This window comes from Miniopterus schreibersii, assembly GCF_964146895.1.
Source record: "Miniopterus schreibersii genome assembly, chromosome: X".
NCBI classification, from domain to species: domain Eukaryota; kingdom Metazoa; phylum Chordata; class Mammalia; order Chiroptera; family Miniopteridae; genus Miniopterus; species Miniopterus schreibersii.
The window spans coordinates 13,974,142-13,998,029 of NC_138104.1; the positions used below are offsets into that span (position 1 = coordinate 13,974,142).

Consider the following 23,888-nt stretch of genomic DNA (forward strand, 5'->3'; position numbering starts at 1 on the left):
GTTCAGAGCAGTTAAATAACTTGCACTGAGTGTCTCATTCCATGGAAGAGCTTATATTCTACCACTGATCTTACGCCAACATTCCTTCCACTAACTTTTATGCAGTCTAAACCACTTCCAAACTTGAACAGAGTTAAAATTATATAGAAAAAAAATTGTCCTGACTTACCGGTATCTATGTACAAACACTCCCTTAAATATTGCATTCATCATATTTTCTATTTCATCCTGATTTTCTTGAAGCTGAAAAACAAACGTTTCTTTTCAATGGTAATGGAAGACAACCGAAAGAACATCTAAAATTTGTTATAGTACAAATGCAGGTTTCTCCAGTGTTTTGGTGGTGGCATCTAAATTTTAATTCCACTAGACAACAGTGAACACAGAAAAATTAAGAGCTGTTGTATATTGGTTCAAGTCCCTTGATAACTGGAATACTTGACTTGGCTTTTAATGTTTGGCTGGTAGATTAATTTTTCTAATGCTCACCAATTTCCACCATATAAAGACATGTAAAGAAATCCGCTAAGTAGTTTATTATAATTCAGATTATCTATTATATAACATATATGTTCATAACAAAAAAGCATAATATTTTATTATCTTGGTCTTTGTCTTCTGAAAAAGAAGAGTCATATTAATTAGTGTTTGTTCAAAAAACAAAAGGGATTTGAAGATAACTTGGTAAAAAAAAAAAATGCCTCCCTGCTAAATTCTTTTGAGGGAAACAAGGCTCACCTGAAAAAAAAATCAAGTAAACATTTCCAATCTTGGCTGACTTACCTATTGCCATATATTTTCAATTCAGAGCTTGAGAGTTGAGAAAATTATTTCAGAGCTTGAGAGTTATGAGAAAAATCTTTCACAAGGTAAGCATCAATTAGCTTTTAGATTATGTTCTGTGCTTTTATGGTTTTTTTTTCTTTTCATGAATATAATCCTGCATTTCCAAATAATGCTAACTTATGTTCATTAGCACAGACAGTCAAAGGTACAAGTGGTCTTTCAACGTGTTTAAAAATTTAACCCTGCTTGGCCGGGTGTCGCCCAGCGGTTGAGCGTTAACCAGGGACCCAGACGATAGGGGTTCGATTCCTGGTCAGGGCACATGCGGGTTGCGAGCTTGATCCCCAGTAGGGGGCGTGCAGGAGGCAGATCAATGACACTCTCTCATCATTGATGTTTCTATCTATCTCTCCCTCCCTCTCCCTTCCTCTCTCTAAAATCAATAAAGATCTATTAAAAAATAATAATGATAATAATTAAAAATAAAAATTTAACCCTAACCTAGAAGTATTAATATCCTGTATGTGTACAGGAATTTTATCCACTCATTCTGGCGCTGGCCGTGTGGCTCAGTTGGTTGGGCATCCTCCCGTACACCGAGGGAGTGGCCAGTTCATTCAATTTCCAGTCAGGGCACATGCCCCGGTATCGGGCTCGGTCCCTGGTAAGGAGCATACAGAAGGCATCCAATCCATGTGTCGCTCTCACATTGATGTTTCTATCTCTCCCTCTCTCCCTTCCTCCCTCTCTAAAAGCCAATTAAAAAAATTTTTTAAATAAATAAATAATAAATTCACTCATTCTATGTTCGCAATCTTACATTTATGCCCAAGAATTAGACGATAATTTCAAAGAGTATGTTCACCTAATAAACCATCTGATGAAATAAATTAAATTAAAGGGTAAAAACTTCAATTCTTCATTTCAAACTATATGAAAACGATGAGGTATTTAGGCATCAGGGAAATACGGGCAAATTTTTCCTGGCTTCTCTTGAGTCAAGGCAATGTTAAAAGTTACTATCTCAGAAATAACCAACTTTAAATTACAGCTCCATCCTCCATGTCAAAGTCAAATCAGTAATTTATGGATTACCATGGCAAGTATTGTAACTAGACAGCACTACTAATATTTTTGAAACATCAGACTTTGCCTATTAGAAATAAAAATAAACATCCCTAGTATCAGCAAAATATTGTATCATCGACGAAGGAGGAATTTAATTCACAAACACGACAACAAAAGATTGTATTTACTATTTAGCATAAGGCTAAAAACATTTTCCTCATTCAAATCTGAATTTAGCGGTCAGTCGTTAATGTTGAACAAGTGTTTCTACACTACACAAAAAAAAGCCACCAACTGAGACACCATAAATAGCTTAGAAGTTATTTTTCAAAGTGATTTCACATAAGTGAAAACCTTATTTCATCCTGAAAAGCTGAAGGAGGAAGCTGAGATATGTTCACAGTAGAGATGAATAATACTAAGGCTTAAAACAATTTGTCTGACTTGCCCAGGAATCCTTACTTGAAGCCTTGAACTCTTAATCCTAGTCCACACAGAAAGAAAATATACGCAAAAGGTCTTGCTGGCAGAGACAGTCAACAAAACTAAGTTAGACATATAAACAACCTGAAATGTATTATTTAAATTTAAATCTTTCAAAAAATTTTATCTAATGAACTAGCAAAGTTATATCATTAATGGTAAGCAAGTTGGTCACATATTAACAGTGTAAATAGTTAATACATGAGTTTACCTCTTTCCGCTTCTGTAGCAGGAGTTCTAGCCTCTCATTGGCTCGTTTTCCAATCATTTTATTCCGTTCTGCCTCATACTGTCTTTGTGTATTATCCATATTAATGCTAAGATTTAGTGCCACATTCACCAAAGCTGTCATCAACTTCATAGCTATTTTTAAAGGGAAAAAAACCACGTTGATATTAGCCTCACAGATACAAAAAATTTTACAAATTAAAAGAAATTAAAAACAAAGTGGGCTGTTCTGCTTCTAAAAGTTAAAGTAGAGCTGCCACAAATGACAATAAAACAACAGCTAATGAGTATTAAATACTTACTGTATGTCAGTCAGTTACCTATGCCAAGTACTTTTCATAGACTATCTCCTAATCCTTACAACAACACTCAAAATTAAGTACTATTATCCCCATTTAATTTATGAGGAAACTGAGATCAAGGAGATTACGAAATTTGCCTCAGATTATACAGTTCATGTAAGTAGGATTCAAAATTTAGTAATCTGTCTCCAGGCTGTATGTCCCCTCCAATGACCTTTTTCAGAGATCATGATTCACCTTCTAAGTAAACTGTGGTTCATACAGCAGTCAATTAGCTATCTCAGTAGCCAAAAAGAGAGAAAGCCTGGGGGCTTTGTATCAACCTACAGTACATAAAAATGTTAGAGAATTTTATCCATATTTGATTTCCTTTCATTCTACTCCGTTACATTTTATAAAGACAATGGTGAAATTATGAAGAGCATCTAGATGAAAAGTCAAAAGTACAAAAAGTTATCACTCAATGAAGTGATATTTTAATAATATTTTAATGATATTTTAATAATAAACTGACAGCAGACCTCCTCCAGATCCCCACCTTCTGTAACTGAACTCTTGGCTCCTGAGACAAGACTCAGTGCCTGTGATTTAAAACTTACTAAATGAAGTATCTGACCATTTTATGCTTTCTTTAGCTCATTCCAGACTGTTTCTCAGATCTGGTTCACTGCACGACAGAACAACACAAAGCCATCCTAATTTGTGGCTACTGACTCTCTTTAAAAGAGATTCTGAATTTTGTGCTCTGAGCTATTTCACATTCTCAGCAAACCAGTTTGCCATTCTGATCTAAATTTATTCGACTTATACCACCATATCTGTTTTAATTTACTTGACCCGTCATGTTCTTAACATGAAATACTACTTAAATCCATAGAATAAAATCACATTCATATTTTGTGACTTTGAATCTAAAAACAAAAAACCTACAGAGAGACTGCATTTTATTCTTATAAATAGAGCACTCAGCAGAAGTACATCTTTAATCACAGCTTTAATTATTTGGGAAAATACTCTAAAGGGAAAAAATATCCCCACACTTAGAGAATGAAAAATTTTTACAGATACTATATGGAATTGTAGATAGTAACACGTAATTAACACCTATTTGATTCATTCAAACTCAACTCAAAAAGCACATATCTTAGCCCTGGCCGGTTTGGCTCAGTGGTTAGAACATTGGCCCGTGGATTGAAGGGTCCTGGGTTCAATTCCAGCCAAGGGCACGTACCTCGGCTGCAGGCTCAATCCCCGGCCCCAGTTGGAGCATGAGCAGGAGGCAACCAGTCGATGTGTCTCTCTCACATCAATGTTTCTCTCTCTCCCCCCCCACCTTCCACTCTCTCTGAAAAGCAACAGAAAAAAAATATATCCTTGGGTCATGATTAAAAAAAAAACAAAACAAAAAAAAGCACATAACTTATAATAGTGTATCAACAATTTTACCTTTAGCATAAAGGAGAAACCAAAAGACTTTATCAACATCACCACCAAAAATCACTGTTCTAGAATTGTGCAACTCGTTTCACTACAATTAAAGATCAAAGAATCAGCCTAAAGTTACTCAGAAACATAAGAAAGGTTTCCAGTAGATTTCCATACAAATGGCCTGTCTTGGCTCACACTTCAGACTTTCTTAAAATCTGTCAAACAAGCAGCATCTGGCCTCTGTGTGCCGCAGAACTCTAGCCCCAGGCCTGACACTAGCAAACCGGGTCTTGGTTCGCAGCTTGGCCTTTCCTGGGCACTTCCAAGCCCAGCACAAGTAGCAGCCATCTGCAGACTGCTTTGTAGCACATGCCAGGAGGCCCTGGGCAGAACACAGCTGGTGGCTGACCTTGGCCTGAACCTCCTGGGAGGCCCAGAGCCAGCGCACCCAGTGGACAGCTTCAGACCGTGTCAAAGCACCACCCAACCACTTCCAAAAGCCTCGCACTCAAGGAGTGGACTCAGCAGCACCAGAGCCCCGCTAAAGTACCTCCTGCTCCATGGCGCGGGCCCCTGCAAACCTGATCCTCCACGGTGGCCCCTGGTCACAGCCAGTCCTTGCTGCAGATCAGCCTGGGGGTAAATCCCTCCCATTGATGTGCCAACAACAACCAAGGCTTAACTACAACAGGAGGGTATACACAGCCAACAGGGTCAGGACACACCTGGAGTGCCCATCTTGGGTGATTGAGGAGGCTGTGCCACTGGACCCTACAGAATAGCTACTACATTAGGACACTCTACCAAGGGCAGGAGACATAGCAGCTCTACCTAACACATAACATTCAAGTAGGTTTACCACAAGAAAATCTCTATATACTAATATAGAATGCCTTCATAAAACCAAACTGAAAATACCATCTTGTTCCCAGTAATTCATGGGGGTTGAAGGAGAGGTGAGTGTCCTCCTAGTGGTTACTTTATAAACAAAATTAATTAACTTATGTCACCATTACTTAATTTCTTTTAATGGAAATCTTTTTCATCTCTAATCTTAGGAAATACACAGAAAATATTTCTAAATACTGACCTGCCAGGGTGCTTGTATGTCGAAATGCTCTGACTTGTGAGTCAGACAATCCTGTAAGAAGTGAAATGACCGTATCCATCATGTATTCATCATATATGATACTGTATTGACACTGCCGTACTAATACACCAATGAATTCACAAAAACTGGATTTGAACTTCTTCCACTGAGGACCGGCCATGGTAAGTGGATAATCTCCACTATCCTAAAATAAAAAATTTAAACAACCGTTTCATATAAAACACATGACAATAAAATTTTACTTCGTTTTGCAATTCCCTAGGCAGAAGCTAAAATGACTCCCCTATCTCACCTTTCTTTCCCAATGAAATTCTCAAAGTACGCAGGGGAACAATATGCAAAAGGCAGAAGTAAGTACCTTTGAACACCTCCGCTTTTATTTAAGACCAAAATGCATATTCGTAATTCACTTTAACCAATGGAAATATATGCCAATTACTCAAAGATTAAAAATAAAAAGCCTATCCCATCAAAGCAAAACACTATTCTGATAAGCAAAGATATATTTATTAAATTTCTTTAAAACAAAAGCAAACCAGTTATATTATTTAATGAATTCAAAATGATGAACTCATATTCTCAGCCAATCTAACAGATTCAATGTATGCTTTATAAATAATCAAAAGATTACAATGCATGTTTTCATTAGCTTCAGGACATCCAACAGTCAACAGACACAAACAGCCAGATACTTTTTTAAAGAAAGGAAACATAGCTAGTATAGCCTAAAAAGAATGGTAATGAGTACTATTCCATACAAAGGGGGAGTATTCTTCAATGTAGTTACAGTGAGATTCTCCATAAATAATTAAAAGTCCTTAAAAATAAAAAGCAGAGACCAATATCACATAGAACTTCTAAAAGAATTTCTGACAAGAATATCCTAGAGACTTAAGATCATTTTATCAGTAGGTTAGTAAAAATTTTTAACAATTAAATTTTGTCATTAGAACAATATTTTAAAATTTTAAACTGTGCCATATATAAGTTTTCCTATTTCTCATCTGAGAACAAGGTGCTAGTACTACTTCACAAAAAGGTTTTCTTCTGTATTTTCTGATTGGCTCATCTAAGTGACTATATTAAAATGTATCATCTTAATTGTTAGCAATTTGGTTTGCTAATTATTCTCAAATCACATTTCAGGATTCTTACCTCAAATAGCTGTTTCCTTTTAGTAAGAAGGTTCTCACTAAAACATTTAATATTAGAAGGCTAAAATAATACCATTACTCATAATTACCTCTTAACTACTTGGATATTGATTAATAGCACTTAGTGATCAACAAAAAGGCCATTTTAACAATTCTTGTGTATCTTTTAAAATGATAGTTGAAAGCTCCTTCATCAGAGTAAGTAAAAGTGATCAAATAAAATTCAAATGGGACAAGACTTTCTACTTGAAAATTCACTGTGAAAAGTTTTGAAGAGCAAAAACTACTGGTGCTGGAATACAGCTGTGAACAAAACAAAAATCCCTGTCCTGAGGCTTACATTATAGTAAATCTAAGTATGTCTTTAATAGTAACAATACTTCAAAGGCATCATTTTGATAAAGGATAAACTCAAGTCTAAGCTACTATTTATTTTTTATTTGTATTTTTCGTATTACTCATATTTGAAACATAAAGGAGATTTTAAACAATGTAATTATTTATATGTGTGTCTATGTACATATATATATTCCTTTGCCTAAGCTACCGGTTCCCCAGATATTGACCAAATCTTCCTTTTACAAGAAGTCAAGATATGTTCTTAGGCTCTAAATTTCATTCTTCCTTGAAATTTTAATTTTTTGACAATAACAACAACTACCATTTATTAAGTTCTATGTGCCAGGCATTATAAAATGCTAAAGAATTTTTCAAACATTACTAAATTCAATCTTCATAACAGCCCACTTTACAGATGATGAAACTGATGCTAAGACAACAACTTGCCCAAGGTCACATAGCCATCATCTGATTGAGGCTGATGCCAAAGTTCTTATTCATAACATTAATAATAAGGATTTAAGAATACTTTCAAGAGTAAATCAAGTTCAACATGTATAAAATTATCAAAACATTTAGAGTAGTGTTACCTCATCAAATTCTTCAGTCATTTTTCGAATTATTTCAGAGTTCTGCATATGTCTAAACATTTCTGCTGTGACAACTCCTGAAATTTGCAAGTGTGAGAAGTTAATACATGGTAAAAAAAAAAAAAAAACCTAAGCGAACTTGTCAGTCCTAAAATGTCTACAATCACATAGTAAGGTGTACTTCTTCATCACGTGACCTTTACTATGATACTCAACCCTATAAATAAAGCACAAATCCCAATCTCAATGTGCAGAAGAAAGCAACCGTATACTTCTGACAGATATCTTTCTTCCTAACCCGGGCCATTTCTGCCTGACTTACTTTACTCATATCTATATGTACACTGGTTTAGTTTCTTTAATACAAAACATGTATCATCAAGAATGAAGCAGCATCCAGGATAACATTTAAAACCTCAAGGGTGAACCTAAAGGGAAAGATTAATAATAGGTAGAGTTCACTTCAGCCAGGTTTCTTCAGTAAGAGCTACTCCACTGAAGTCCACTACATCCCATCATTTTCTAAAAGAGCTTCAAATAAACCTAAGTTATAGTTCCTGCCTCCCTGGAAGCCCATAATCTAGTTGGGAGTTTAAATAAAGAATAACCTAGTCCTAGCTGGGTGACTCTGTTGGTTGGGGCATCATCCCATACAGCAAAAGGTTGTGGGTTCAAACCCTAGTGAGGGCACATACCTAGGTTTCGGGTTCCATCCCCGGTTGGAGTGTGTACAGAAGGCAACCGGTGGATGTTTCTCTCTCTCTCACGTCAATGTTTCTCCCCAACTTCTGCTCTCTCTAAAATCAATAAACATGTCCTTGGGCAAGGATATAAATGAATAAATGAATGAATAAATGAATGAATGACTTAAAAACGAAGGAAGGAAGGAAAATAAAATATTAAGGTAGTATATAATAAATGCCCTAATGAATGGCAATGCCAAGAAAGGCTATAACTCAGACCCAAAAAAAAAGATCGAAATCTGTTAAGGACATTCAGAATTTTAAAGGAGAATTACAAGGAGGAATAAAGGTTAGCAGGCAGAGCTCGAGCATCAGAAAGGAAGGGGCTGCTCTTTAATCCTCACCCGAGGACATGTTTAGATTTTTCTTAACTGTCTTCAAGGGGGGGGGGGGGGGGAAGGGGGAGGGGGGGAGAGAGGGAGAGGGAAAGAGAACATCAACGTGAGAGAGAAAATATTGACGAGCTGCCTCCTGTGCACGCCGACCAGGGAGGGAACCAGCACCCGGGGCAGGGGCACGCGCCCGGACTGGGAACCGAACCCGGCAGCTTTCGGTGTAAGCGCGCTACTCCCTTCAAGCCACGCGGCCGGGCTCAGAAAGGGGTTCCTAGGGAAAAGTTTTAAGTAGGAGACACTGCAGGGGGAACAGGTACATGAATTTCCACTGGGTGGGTGTCAGGTTTTTAAAAATGAAAAAACTGGGTTTTCAAAACCATATTTCTATTGATGGATTATTTATTCCTTGCCAGTTTTATCACTAGGAATACCATAAATATAGTAACTTCTAAAAGAAGAATGTCTTAGCATAGGAAGATGAAATTTATTATAAAAATTAGATATAATTAATATTTATTTCAATTGGCAAAGCTATATTCTGTATATTCATGCACTTGTATGTGTGTATAAATTTTAAAACAATAAACATCATACTCTTTCCAACCCCAAACCTGAAAAGAACAATTGATGCCTGCGCTTCCTTCTCTATGGGCATGCAATTTAAGACCTTCCAGTAGCACAACAAAGCCAGCAGGGGTAGACCAGTAACTAACATCCATTAAGCTTCCTATGCACCATCCACTTCACATATAATTAGCCCTAGTAACATGCCCATGAAGCAGGTACTACAGAATCCGGACTTTACAGATGAGGAAAATAAGGCTGAGGCAAAAAGAAGTTAGATAATTTGTCTGACATTCATCTACATCCTGCTGCTCACCTGCAGGTGAGATCAATTTCTAGTGGTGCTGTGAAACAGCCGATACTTAACACAACATCAAAGAACCAAATGACTGTTTAAAAATACTAAAACATCTGGAAGAAACCACGATTTGCTTGGCTAAAGAAGCACATCCTCAAATATCTTTTGAAGGGTTTTTAAATTTTAATCGAGTCATGGATATATCTTCAGAACCTTCCCATAATTTATGCCCAGGTGCTGTCAACTTGGCAATGCTAAAGAAGCACAAGTAACTCAATCCCTGAAACAATTCCTATGAAATAAATGTTTATATGTAAACAAATCTCAAAGCAATCGTACTGAATACGTTTTGACAAATGTCCAAATTCTGAAGCTCTTTCTCTCATCTCATAGGCCATATAACAGCCCCATACCCAAAAATAGCAGAAGAGAAAGCAGCTGTCACAAACCCCACTGCATATAACCCCAGAGCACCAGGCCAGAGCCCACTGTCTTAAAAGTGTGGGGGGCATGAAGTGAGACTGCTAAAAACTAGTAAATTGAAAAGTGACAGTTGACCAGGAAAAGAAGAAAGTAAACAACAGAATCACCAACCACCGAGCAGTTAGAGCCATTCGGTATACGGCAAATTCCCTCCACACCTCAATAGCCACAGAAGGCACAACTAAAGTAAAATAACTGATGCTCATAACAACAATCCTGAGTCCACAGGAAAAGGTTAAAATACACTGAATATACTTAAAGAAGTTTCTAACTCATTTATAAAAGAAGTCTATCAAAATAATGTTGAATGTGTTTGGAAAGTACTTAATGACTTTAAGCTCTGATTATATGGTAAATTTTCTTTAAGGGAGCTTCCTTGATTTTATATGCGCAATATTTTAAATCTACCTGGTAATTTAAGTTTTCAACACTGTGAATATTTACAAATCTTCACAACCTGGTTTATGACAAGGTATATCCAAATGTTGAGTTGGCAAGCTCCTGATTTATAATCACACTGATGCCAGGAAAGGAATGAATCTGATAAAGGAAAAATGCTTCAACTATGACCTTGTTTTAAAACTACAATTCAGAAGCCTCATTAGGAAACTAAAACTGACCAAGCTATGGTATAGAAGGAATACTGAAGATAAAATATTAGAATTTCAACTCATCGAATATTTCTGGCACCTATTCGGTAGTTCTGCAATCAACCTTCTATTTTCAAAGAATATAAAAAGGGAAGGACATGGTCCTTGATTACATAACACAACAAACAGGTACTTATACACTTCTACTGCAGAGAGGTGGACTAAACATAGACAAAATAAAAATATTAATACATCCCATTTTTAAAGAATTAATCTGGTTAATCATATTGTCATTATAACACTTTTAATGAGCAGTCAGTAGAATTTTCTAATATTGATTTGTAGCTATTTTTAACTAAGAAGTCAAGTCAACTGGGCAACTTTCTGTACTCTAAAGTTGAGACAATTTATAGAATTTCTCAAAACTGACTACATTAATGGCATGAAGATCACAGACTCAAGAAGTTAATATATTTATCAGGCCTCATACGTAACATTTAATATGCATGCTGCACTGAATGTTGTGATCAACCTCAAATAAAATGCATCAGTTCTTACAATATTACTTGTTTTCCAATTCCAATGACAGTATTTTTTAAGGACTATAACAGAATGAAAGGAGTAAATCTAAGTAAATTGTTTCTTGGGATTCTTTCTTCAGATATGTCAGTCATTCTTTAGCATCTTAACTTTTTACATCTATTTTTAAGCAACCTTCCCTCCTCCTAACTTCTAATGCCCATGGTTTTTGGTTCCATTTTCTTTAAAAAAATGCAACACCCTTCTAAAACTATGTAACATTTATTTGTCTGGGCATCTTCTAAAATTTCAAGGATGGACAAGTATTAGGGAAACACGGGACAAATCAGAACCTGCCCATGATCTTGACTGACTCATGTAATAATCCAGATCAGGATGTAAGACTCAACTTATAGAACTTTATCCCCCTGCCCAATGTCTGCGCTAAATAATTTTGTCCCAGGGAAGATATTTCTGTATTTTATATTTTCCCCACTCCTACTTCAAAATATTTTTACACAAAGTAAAAATATTTTAAACAAGACCCCACTACACCCCAATCCAGTTTTTCTACCTTTGAAAAGAAAAACTGGAAACTTCACCAATACCTTATTTAACTCACTTACTTACTTACTTACCTACTTACCTACTTACTTACTTACTGTTATTCATGGTACTTTTTAATTCCCTAAACTGTACAATTCCCTGCCATTTGAACCTGTATCTCTTCATTATCTTCCTCCTCCCTTCTTAATCCATTTCTTTGTTCCTAAAACCAGATGCTGAAAGTGGAAAATATATCTAATAAAAGTAACAACAATTATAAATTGCTAAGTTTTTAGTTAACTTCACATATGAAAACAACTCTCTCAACAGTTTCTTACTTTGTTCTTTGCTCTTTTTTCCTTATACATTGTGTATGGTTATAAAGCAAACAATTCAATATGTTGGCATTGTTTTCCATGTAAAGTGCTAATATAGCTTTAGGTGGAACCAAAAAAAAGAGACCATTCAAAAACGTTCTGCTTCCAAAAATAAATATATCTTACCTTTACAGCCTGAACACTGAATAAAAAAGTTGATGAGGTCAAGAAGTGCTATATCTCGGTCATGCTTGTATGATTCTATCCAATCATCTACCACCGACTACAGTAAAAGGGGAAAAAAACCATTAGCTTTTTCTAATGTTCTAAGAATTAAGCTGGATTAAAGTCATTAAAATTCAACATTAAGTGGTATCACATTACTTCAAATTAATAATATATATACTTGTATACAAAAATTTAAAGTAAAGTTTGAATCATAAAATAATCAAATTCGGTAAAATTATCACCTGATAAAGCATACTTTTTATGTCTTAGTGACATTATTAAAGATATCCTAGAAAAATATTAAAAGTAACACCCATATTCCTTTTTGACTAAGATATTGTAATAAACAGTATTTAAATATTAACACTTCAATGGAATGAAAATAATTTCTTAAAGAAGTGAATGCCCGTATCAGTGAGAAAATAAACAAAATAATTTCTTTCAACAGTGAGACCTGGTAGTCTTGTATTAATAAGAAAAACAAACTGAAGACTAACAACAGACTAAAGAAAGGACAGACAGTTCACGGGTCTGGAGACTTAATATTGCTAGATGACAATGCTCTCCAAATTGATCTAAAAACTCAACACAATCCCTATCAAAATCCCAGCCGGTTTCATAGTACAAAATAGAAAGCTGATCCTAAAATTCTTATGGTAATGCAAGAGATGCAGAACCACCAAAACAATCTTGAAAAAGAACAAAATTAGAAGACTCACACTTTATGATTTGAAAACTTACTACAAAGCTACAGTAATCAAGACAATATAGTACTAACGTAAAGACAAATAAATAGATCCAATGGAATAAAATTGAGTCCAGAAATAAACCCTTACATTGTTGGTCATTTGATTTTTGACAAAGATGCCAAGACAAATCAATGGAGAAAAAGTAGTCTTTTCAACAATGCTGCTGGGGTAACTGGATATCTATATGCAAAAGAATGAAGCCTGCCTGACCTTATTTCACACCATAAACAACACTTAACTCAAAATGAATCAAAGATATAAATGTAAGAGCTAAAACCATAAAACATAGAAGTAAATCTTCATAACTGTGTATTAAGGAAAGCCTTCTTAGATATTAGACCAAAAGCACAAGAGACACAATAAAAATTAATTTATTTGTAATTAATTTTTGTGCTTCAAAGGACTCCATATGAAAGAAGTGGAAAGACAATCTACAGAATGGGGGAAAAATATTTGCAAATCAGGGGTGGGGGGCGGGGAGAGGTAGAAGAGGGTAAAGGTGAGGATAGATGGTGATGGAAGGAGACTTGACTTGGGGTGGTGAACACACCGTACAATATACAGATGATGTATTGTAGAACTGTACATCCGAAACCTGTAATTTTATTAACCAATGTTACCCCAATAAAGTCAATAAAAAATAAAATATTAAAAAGAAAATGTTTGCAAATCATATGTCTGATAAGGTATTTGTACCCAAAATACGTAAAAACTTAAAATTCAATCCTTTTAAAAAAGCAAATAACCCAATTAAAAACATAGGCAAGGGATCTAAACAGACAGTTCTATATAGAAGATATACGAATGGCTATTAGAACTTGAAAAGATGCTCAACGTAACTGGCCGTCAAGGAAATGAAAATCAAAACCATAATAAGATACTGCCGAGCTGGAATGGCTCAGCCGACTGAGCGTCATCCTGTGTACTGAAAGGTTGCCGGTTCGATTCCCAGTCAGGGCACATGCCTGGGGTTGTGTGGTTGGGAGTGAGTGAAAGGCAACTGATCAATGTTTCTTTCTCTCTCTCTCTCTCTCTCTCTCTCTCTCTCTCTCTCTCTCTCTCTCTCGCAGCATGTCTCCGGTGAGAATGTTAAAAAAAAAACCAAAACAAAAAAACAAAAAAAACAAAAACAAAAAACTTAGTAAGATACTACTTCACACCCACTATTAATAGTTATAATAAAAAATAAAGGCAATAACAAATGTTGGCAAGGATGTGAAAAAACAGTATGCTAAAACACGGCTGGTGAGAACATAAAATGCTGCTGCCACTTTGGGAAAACAGTTTGGCAACTCCTCAAAAACTTAAATAGTTATCATACTGACCCTCCAACTCAAATCCTAAGGTACATATTGTCCAAGAGAAATGAAAACATATGTCAAAACAAAAACTTGTAGGAGAATACTCTTAACAGCATTATTCAGTCTTAATAGCCAAAAAGTAGAAGCAAACCAAATGTGCATCAAGGAATGAATGAATAAAACAACATATGATAGATAATTCATACAAAAGAATATTAATTGACAATAAAAAAGAACAAATTTATAATACATACCACAGCATGGATGAACCTTGAAAACATTATGCTAAGGAAAGAAACTACTCAAAAAGGACCATTTATTACATGATCCCTTTATATGAACACTCCAGAACAGGCAAATTTATAGGAAGTAGATTAGTGGTTGCTTAGACCTGTAGCAGATGAGGAGAAAGTGACTGCTAATAGGCAAGAGCTTTTTTTCTGAGATACAGAAAAATATTCCAAAATTAGATTTTGGTGATAGGGGAACTCTGAATATACTAAAAACCATTGAATTTACACTTTAAAAGGGTGAATTTTATGGTATGTGAAGTATATCTCAATATAGTAATTTTTTAAAATTAGGACAGCCCGGCAGGGCATGGCTCAGCGGTTGTCGACCTAGGATCCAGGAGAACGGGGTTCGATTCCCGGTCAGGGCACATGCCTGGGTTGTGGGCTGCAGCCGATCAATGATTCTCTCATTGATGTTTCTCTCTCTCTCTCCCTCTCCTTTCCTCTCTGAAATCAATAAAGATATATTTAAAAATAAAAAATAAAATAAAATAAGGACAGAACTAAAAAATAAAAGTAGTACTTTATTCCTTTGTGGACAGAAAAGTAAACCACAAAACAGATAAAAACAATTTTTAAAGAAACCAAATTTTAAAAATTAGGGTGAGCCCGGCCCAGTGTGGCTCAGAGGTTGAGCATCGCCCTAGGATCCAGGAGATCATGGTTCGATTCCTGGTCAGGGCACATGCCTGGGTTGTGGGCTTGATCCCCAGTCGGGGGGCATGCAGGAGGCAGCTGATCAATGATGATTCATCATTAATGCTTCTGTCTCTCTCTCTCTCTCTCTCCTTTTCCCTCCCTCTCTCTAAAATCAATACAGATATATTTAAAAAAATAAAAATTAGGATGATCGATAACAGCTAATATAAAGAACAAAAAAGTCAGAAGGGGGAAATGTTTAAAGTTATATACCAGTAAATATGAAAACTGGGTAAAAAATGAATAAAATATGTACAATTTGATGTACAAAAACAAGTATGATTACACAATACAGAAAAGAAAAAGAAAATATTATCTAAGATTTATCTGACCCAGAGAAACTGACTAGAGATAAACAGTGCAGTAGAAATAACAGTGCTTTCAAGATTAGGTCACAGAAGGCCATTCAACTACTGCACTGGGTTCTTGGAGCACTAGAGAACTAGACTCCTCCCTGCACAGGGGGGGATACTCTCTCCAAACCCAGCAGCCACATGGAAGGACCAGTTGTAGTCCTTTCAGGTACAGGTCCAGCTTAGCCCAGCCTTCAAGTCGCTGCAGACTAGGCATGAAACATGAATAAAGAAGCCTCCAGATGATTATAGTCCCTAACTGTTTATGTCACCTCCAGGCAGTCAAGCTGTTTCAGCTAAGGCCCCAGCCACCGTGGACAGAAACACAGATGAGCCATCCCTACTTAGTTCTGTCTGTATTCTAGAACCACAGAATCATTAAGCATAATAAAATGGTTGTTCTTTTATATCACTAAGTTTGGGGTAGTTTGTTATGCAGCAATAAAAAAATGGAATGGGTTATTTTCATCGATAAAGCCACAAAAATAGTTAATGAAATCTTATCAAAAGATCGCCACATCAACATTAAAAAGTTATTCATGAAGATCAAGTAGGGTTTATACTAGAAATACAAGGCCGCTGTAATCAAAATACAAGCTATCAGATGGAAATATATTTAAAATTTTTAATCATCAAATAGTACGTTAAGAACTTATTCAATAAAATTCAATATCTATAAATAAAATTCAACATAACTAGGGGCATATGCATAGTTTCTCCTTTCTTAAAATGCAAGAACTATTTTAAAACCAACAGCCTATCTTGTACTTATTCGCTCTCACTTATAATTACGGAAATAGATATATCTTGGGGATACAAAAAATGAAGAGTGCAACACATTCAATGGGAGGAGACAGAGCCCAAGAATGCTTCTCAAAGAGTGACATTTGGTTTAGTCAATCTTCTGAGATACAGAAAGGAGGAAAAAAGGCTTTTCCAGGCAGAGAGAAAAACAAAAAAAAAGGCCTGGGGGCAGAATACATGCAGTGGTTGGAGAATAGCTAGTTTCCCCAAGGAAATCTGAGTGGGGAATCTTTAGATAAGGAAGAACTCTTAACAGTTTGTAAACAGGAGACTTCCTGATCAAATCTCGATAACGCAAGTAGAAGGTACACAAAATAATTACACAAAATAAAACGGAAGTGCACAGAGAATTCAGGGGAATCAATGCAGAGATACTATGGACATTTTGCTTTTAAGAGAGAAATCACATTTAGAAACAGAAAAACAAATGGCTTAGAGGTACAATCTTAATATATAACAACCCATAAGCAACACAAAAATAAGAAAAATGTTCATTCTTTAACTACTGAGATACCATTAACAAAAATAATTAAATATAAAGCTAAACCCTCTCACTTCATACTAAAACTTTTAGATGAGACAAAAAGTTAAACAAAAACCCTAAGACTAAACAAAAATAGAATAGTGTAATTAACATAAAGTTGAGAATGCGCATATTAACAAAAATGAAAGATGTCAGAAAAAAGATTAATGCATATTACTCAGAATAAATAGAGAAAAAGTGTAATATAAAAATAAAAAGGAAAGTAATTAAATTAAATGATATAATATAAATAAGATAATTTATCCCTTTGATAAAATTAACCCAAAATGGGAACTAAAGAAAAAGGGATAATTTTTTAAATTAGGGAATGACTAAATAAACTATAGTATAGTAACATAGATATAATTTTTTAAAATATCAAATGTGCACACAAAATAATCATCCAAAACATTAAACAATAAATAAAATCCACACCCAATCACAATGTAAGAAAGCAAACCATATGTAAATAAATAAAGGTGAATTCAAATGTAAGAAAACACAATGTTCTGCACAACTGGTGACAGCTCAGAAACTAACAATTCTTTATTGTTTTCCAAGTAAAAATTATCTTTATTAGTCCCAATTAATAATTTAAAATTGTATTTACACAACACACATTTAGGTAAGTCCATATTTATAAACAAGATTTACATTTCAGTTATTCATTAACAAAAAGCTTAAATGGCTAGTTCTCCATAACCTGTCCATGTGTGCCTTTTATTGATTTAAGTTAACTCTATGAAGGAAAAAAACTATTCCCTATAGCTTTTATAAATTAAACAATAACTTTATTAAGCATGTATATTCTTTGAATACAGTGTTTATTCAATACTTAAAAACCATATGGGTTTTGCCTCCATTATAAATCCTAAATGCTACTGTCCTAAGATTACGAAGAAACAAAATTAGGATGATTTAACATGGATGTAACTTTTTACTCTTCTGTTAAGAAACAACACAAGTAATCAAGTTTGTAAAAGACAAGTGATCAAAATAATTCAATTCACTAAAGTGGATGGTGATCCTATTACGTCACTCAACCTAGAATTCTACATGGGCAAAGTACTTCATATTTTAATGGCAGCTATATAAATTCAGGGGAAATTGAAACCTCATAATCAAGGTTTACATCAGCATATTTTTGACCAAATAATTTTTTATTATATGCCAGTAAAAGAAAATAATGCAGCAGAAATTGATTCAACACACAGCTTAAAGGTCTTATGTCTGAATACACATCCCTAGTTTTCTGACTAATCTGTTGCTTTTTTCTAATAATCGGTATAAGAAATTTTTTAAACACAATTTCAAAAACCAGGGATATATTTTATATCACTCACTAAAGTTCAAAATGTACAAATAAGCTGAAAAGAGCATGATAAACATTACCTGCATAGCACTCTTGCCCATTTTAACAACTTCAAACAACATCATGTTTTCCACTCCATTCTGTTGGTGATGACCATTCATTCGGTTTGGACCAGAAGGAGGTTTTCCTCCTCCATTTCCACTTTTGCCCTTTTCTCCTGGGCCCTTTTTGCCTTTTTTACAAGTCTGCATAAAAACATAAGTTGGTTAAGTTATATCGTTACCTTTGAGAGTTCAAATTAAAACTAGAGAAGCAGCTGATGGGATACATAATCATGCTGAAACCTAAAGGGGAGTGCCATACACTTCATATAAAACGATACGATTGTATGAGTTCCTTATATATTTTGGATATAACCTTTTATCAGATGTGTCATTGGCAAATATGTTCTCCCATAATGTGGGCTCCCTTTTTATTGTGTTGATGGTTTCTTTTGCTGTGCAGAAGCTTTTTATTTTGATGTAGTCCCATTTGTTTATTTTCTCCTTTGTTTCTCTTGCCCTAGGAGATGTATCAGCAAACATATTGCTACGAGAGATGTCTGAGATTTTGCTGCCTACGTTTTCTTCTAGGATTTTTATGGGACAGCATGGAGGGATCTGGATAGTATTATGCTAAGTGAAATAAACCAGTCAGAGAAAGACAAGCATCCCATGATCTCACTCGTATGTGGAATATAATGAACAAAATAGACGGAGGAACAAAATAGATCCAGAGACATAGAAGCATGGAACAGACTGAGGGATCTCAGAGGGAAGGCAGGGGTAGGGGAGTTGGTGGGGAGAGATTAATCAAAGAACTTATATGCATACCCTATGGACACAGACATTAGTATGGGAAAGGCCTGAGAGTGGTGTAGATGCCAGGTGGAGGGAATCAATGGGGGGAGGACATCTGTAATAGTTTCAACAACAAAGATAAAGTTAAAATTTTTGAAAATAAAAATAAATAAAATATATAAAAAAGCAAAACAAAAACAAAAACAAAAACTACAGTTGTGACAGGCTCTTTGTAGTATCATTTTTTTTTCATTTATACTATCATGCGTCTCACATGACATTGTAGTCAGGAACACAGCCTCTGCAGACTGACAGACTTCACAAGGCCAAACTTCTACTCCTATTAGCTGCATGATTTTAGGCAAGTTACTTAACCACGCTGTGCTTCATAGAGATTTCTAATTTGTAAAATGAGAATAAAGCTGTGCCTACTTCACAGGGTTGCTGCTTTATCAAATAAGTAACTAATACTTAGTTTAACATTTTAGCTTGATACCTATTGTTAGTCCTTATAAATCATGCAGTGCACTGACAAAGGAATTCTAAACAGCATAAACAGGTGTATCAACCTCATTCTTGTCTGGGCGCTCCCTCTGATCTTTATTAAATCATGAAAATTCAATTTATGTGAACACTATGGAAAGGAAGCCCCCTTATAAGAAAGTTGTCAATATTAGAGGTGGGGGCTCCATAAATCAGTGAAAGGGCTGCCTATATGCCTGAGTTATAAAATACCTCCCACAGCTTCTATACCTTGTCACAGAAAACAAGTCATCCCCCAAGTCAGAGTTCTCATTTCTAAAATGCCAGAGTTGTACTAAAATCTTTACAGATTGGAATAGATGATTTCTAAGGTCTCTTTTAGACCAACACATTCTATGACCTATAGCAAGGGTTGGCAAACTATCTGTTAAGTATCAAATAGAAAATATTTTAGGCTTTGCCGGCCACATAACTGGTCTGTCATATATTCTTTGTTTATTTTTACAAACCTTTCAAAATGTAAAAATAATTCTTAGCTTGTGAGCAGTACAAAAACAGGCCATAGTTTGCAGACCCCTGATCTACAGCCAGGTCTACAAATTTATTCCCAGACAGCCTGTATGCTTCCATACTTGGCTCCGTAAAGGGTCCTTCCACCTCCTCTGAGAGTCCAAAACCACCCTACTCTAACTACTCCAAATCCCTTCCTAACAACTGGAAGATATTACTGGTTAATTTACATTATTTTGTTAATGATATTCAGTCTTTGTGAACCTAAGTCATTAATTCTTAATTGTAGGATGAAAGACTTTTGTCCCCAGTAAAAGGAATTCCAGAGATAAGGGTGAAAGAAAAGATCAACTACAAAGAGTACACTAGAAAAGTATAAAATGTTAATGTTAATTAACATGGAGCTATATATTTGCAATTTATCTATCATATGCTTCAATATTCCCTGTTGGTATGAGAAACTAATTAGTACAATTGAAATGGCTCAGTGGATATGCTGTGCTAGAAAAAACAATGTGTAAGGAGTGATAATACAGGGAAGTACAAGAAGTAAACATGCTAACCCGGGTTCAATCATGTAGAGGGGGAAAAAATATCTTAAAGAAGACTATGAGGTAGTATACCATAGTGCAGTGATTGTCAACCTTTTTCATCTCGTGACACACACAGACTCGTTACTAAAATTCTGTGGCACACCACAAACTATATCGTATTTTTTGCCGATCTGACAAAAATAGGTACAATTTTGATTGATTTACTACTACTACTTATTATTATTATTATCTGTTCTTTCTGCTCCATAGTGTCTTTTTCAAAAATCAGGTGCCTATACTTGCATATAAGGATTTCTGGTACCAAGAATTAACCAATCATACATAACCTTATTACACTATATGACCAGTAAGATGCAACTCTATTATATTACCTATATATATTTATGGTTCAAGACAGGGCATTCACACCAGACAGCTAGTGTGCTGGCTGCTGTCATTTTTTTATTTGACAATCTAAGGGCAAAGAGGGCAGTGCTCCTGACCAAATAGTCAGGTATTGCATGTTTTAAAATTTCTGTGGCACACCGACTGAAAATCACTGCTATAGTGGATTTAAAGCACCATCTTTCAACAGATGTGGGTTTGAATTCTTTAACCACTGAGTTCTCTGGACCTTAATTTCCTATCTACAAAATAAGGAAGTTTTCTAATCCACAAGGTTGTTCAAATATTAAATTAGATAACATGTAAATGTATTACCACAGTGTATGGAACATACATAATATAGTGTCAAATATCATGATAGCTCTTATTATTATAATACCTGATCTGATCCCTAACACCTCCCTCATAGCAATGGGTATACAAAGTTAACCAAACTCTAGCACAAAAATTCTGGGGGGTCCTCTATGCAATTGCCACTCTGAGTTTTGTCCCAATTTGCAAATTAAATCAAAGTCAAAACTAGAGTTTCAGTTTTGCAAGATGGTTCCAAACAAAAACAATTTTTTTCTAATGAATTACCATAATACCCACTAGAATTACAGCTGTCTTTGGACAGTCATGAGTTAATATTTTTATTCATTCACACTTTTCTCTCTCTCTCTCAAATCTTCTACTTTTTAAAAGACTAAGACAGCATATGAAATTATGAAACAAATGAATTATGTACACTCTAAAATAGTATTCCATGAACTAGTTAAATAAATTATGTTCCATAGATAAAATGGGATGGTATGACACCATTAAAAATTACAGAAAGCTGCTGACAACAGACCATTAAGTTTTCAAAGCAAATTAAACAGCATAGTATGATTTCATTTAAGTAAAATTCTATGTTCATGTTTATACACAGGTTCTCCAAAATGCTTAAAGAATAAATTACCTCTGGGTGATAGGCTTAGGGGAAATTTTTGTTTTGTTCATTGTACCTTTCTGTATTAAACTTTTTAAAAGTAAATATGTCATGAGGAAATACAAATCCAAAATTCATCTTGGTTAAGAAAATGCTAAACAAAAACAAGTCGTATTTTGCCCAATGTATTTACACACATGCACAGAGTCAAATGTACTTTCCAAACAGCAAAATGATTTGACCATTAGCCAGGGTATCCAGAGCCCTCAGGGTACCGACTCATATTCTAAATTTGCATTCTATTGACTCAGAAAACTTCACTTGGAATTACTTACAAAGAGTAAAACTACTGTCCATCATAACCCATTAGATGTAAACTGATTGTAGGTTACATTTTTAAGGTGCTTTAAGAAGAAGAAATTTTTATTGCTTTGCTTTATATATGACTACTCATGTGTAAATAAAAATAAAGCCAATAGAGTATCACATTTTGCTTAGTATACTGTGCTTTACAAAATAAACTACTAGAAACAATGTATTATTAATTTCAACTTTACAGCAGTGACAATAATCAAAAGATACCTGATCTAGAAGCCCAGAAACCACATGTTCAGAAGGCTTACCATACCAATCAGAAAAAAGGGCATTTTTAAGAGACAATAACATCTGAGATATAACTAAAACAACTACATATATATACATATATATTATATACATAATTATATATATATGCATATACATATATGAAAGACCTTGCAAATCAAAATAAAAGTCACATTCTGTACATACTTTTCCTTTGCCTTGCTTTTGGTTTTTTCCTTCAATATCTTCAAAATCTGTGTCAGAAGAAAAGTGTGTTTCTGACTCCCTGTGACAGAAAGATAAGCAATTATTTAAAACCTTCCTTATAAATATAGATGGAGTTTCTAACTTTTGCCATATTTTCTAAAATAAAGGTTTGGTTAACTCATTAACAAAACTCCTTATCAGCATTAAATGTAATTAAGATGATTTTCCAAATCATACTTTAGCAAATTACCAAATATATAAAATTACATAACCAACTCCAAAAACAATAATCTGAAACACAAATGTCTAAATATTTCTTTAGTTTGTTAATTTTTAACCAAAACATAAAAATGAAACCAGTGGCTCTCAAAACTTTAACCCTAGGAACTATGGTGTTCTGTTGTAATGGCTGGTTTCACTCTAATTCAAAGACCACGGTGCTCAGGGAAAACTATTTTAACACCAGGCACTGGATGAATTTTATCAGAGAATTTTAACTATATTAAAGATTCTCTGTCCTATACTACCTCACTCAGAAATATTTATAAGTCTACCTGTAATTATACAAAACAGGTTTTTCTGAAAGAATATATATAAAACATTTTTACAAACTAAATCATTCGAAACACAGGAGGGAAGTATGCTAACTGACCAAAATACTTCATGAAGAAATAAAGAGGTGGTGAGCTATAGTTAGGAGAACTGGCTCTAGTACTAAGAAACTATGTGGTATTGGACAAGTGACAACCTTTCAATCTTCTCATCTATAAACAATGCATATGTAGAAAAAAATGAAATCTCTAAAGTCTCTTCAGTCTCCATGATATAAACCTCTAGTTCAAAGAATTGTGCCTTACTTTGGAGTAGAAGGAGTGTTTTTTGTATAACCTGGATATTCTTACACATACAGAAGCAGGCTAATTTAAATATGTGTGATGCTTCCTATATGTTAACATGTGTCTAAATAATGGTAAGCTGCCCTCATTTAAATGCTTTAAGTAAGGCAAGGCATACTTGGTTTTTGGGTCACAATGGATTTTAGAATCAAGCCACACCCATAAAAGATAAAGGTTTTTCCACTCTAAATATGGAAACCTAGTACCAGGTTTGCTTAAAATATATGGATCAAAGTGAAAGGCTATCCTTCTAAAGCTAGTCTTCTCTAACTATATTTCTTCTATTTCCATTTTTATTGCTACAATAACCAGTTGTCCAGAGGCTGTGAGGTAGGAGGAATACTTTATAAATCTAAAGTCATGGTTAAGATGGGGGA

General features: G+C 34.8%; 1 protein-coding gene across 6 annotated transcripts in view; it reads right to left on the reverse strand.

Annotated features, from left to right (window-relative positions):
• Positions 1–23,888, reverse strand: part of STAG2 (STAG2 cohesin complex component) — a gene marked incomplete at its 5' end in the record, with an annotated part of 116,844 nt that overhangs the window by 43,409 nt on the left and 49,547 nt on the right. For 5 of the 6 annotated variants that reach the window (XM_081125566.1, XM_081125571.1, XM_081125569.1 and 2 more), the window contains 7 exons: positions 170–243; positions 2,549–2,700; positions 5,386–5,590; positions 7,490–7,566; positions 12,071–12,167; positions 18,227–18,391; positions 22,616–22,694. In XM_081125566.1, coding sequence (XP_080981692.1) covers positions 170–243; positions 2,549–2,700; positions 5,386–5,590; positions 7,490–7,566; positions 12,071–12,167; positions 18,227–18,391; positions 22,616–22,694 — 849 coding nt within the window. The remainder of the gene's footprint in view (positions 1–169; positions 244–2,548; positions 2,701–5,385; positions 5,591–7,489; positions 7,567–12,070; positions 12,168–18,226; positions 18,392–22,615; positions 22,695–23,888) is intronic. The other variant, XM_081125570.1, reaches the window with a different exon arrangement.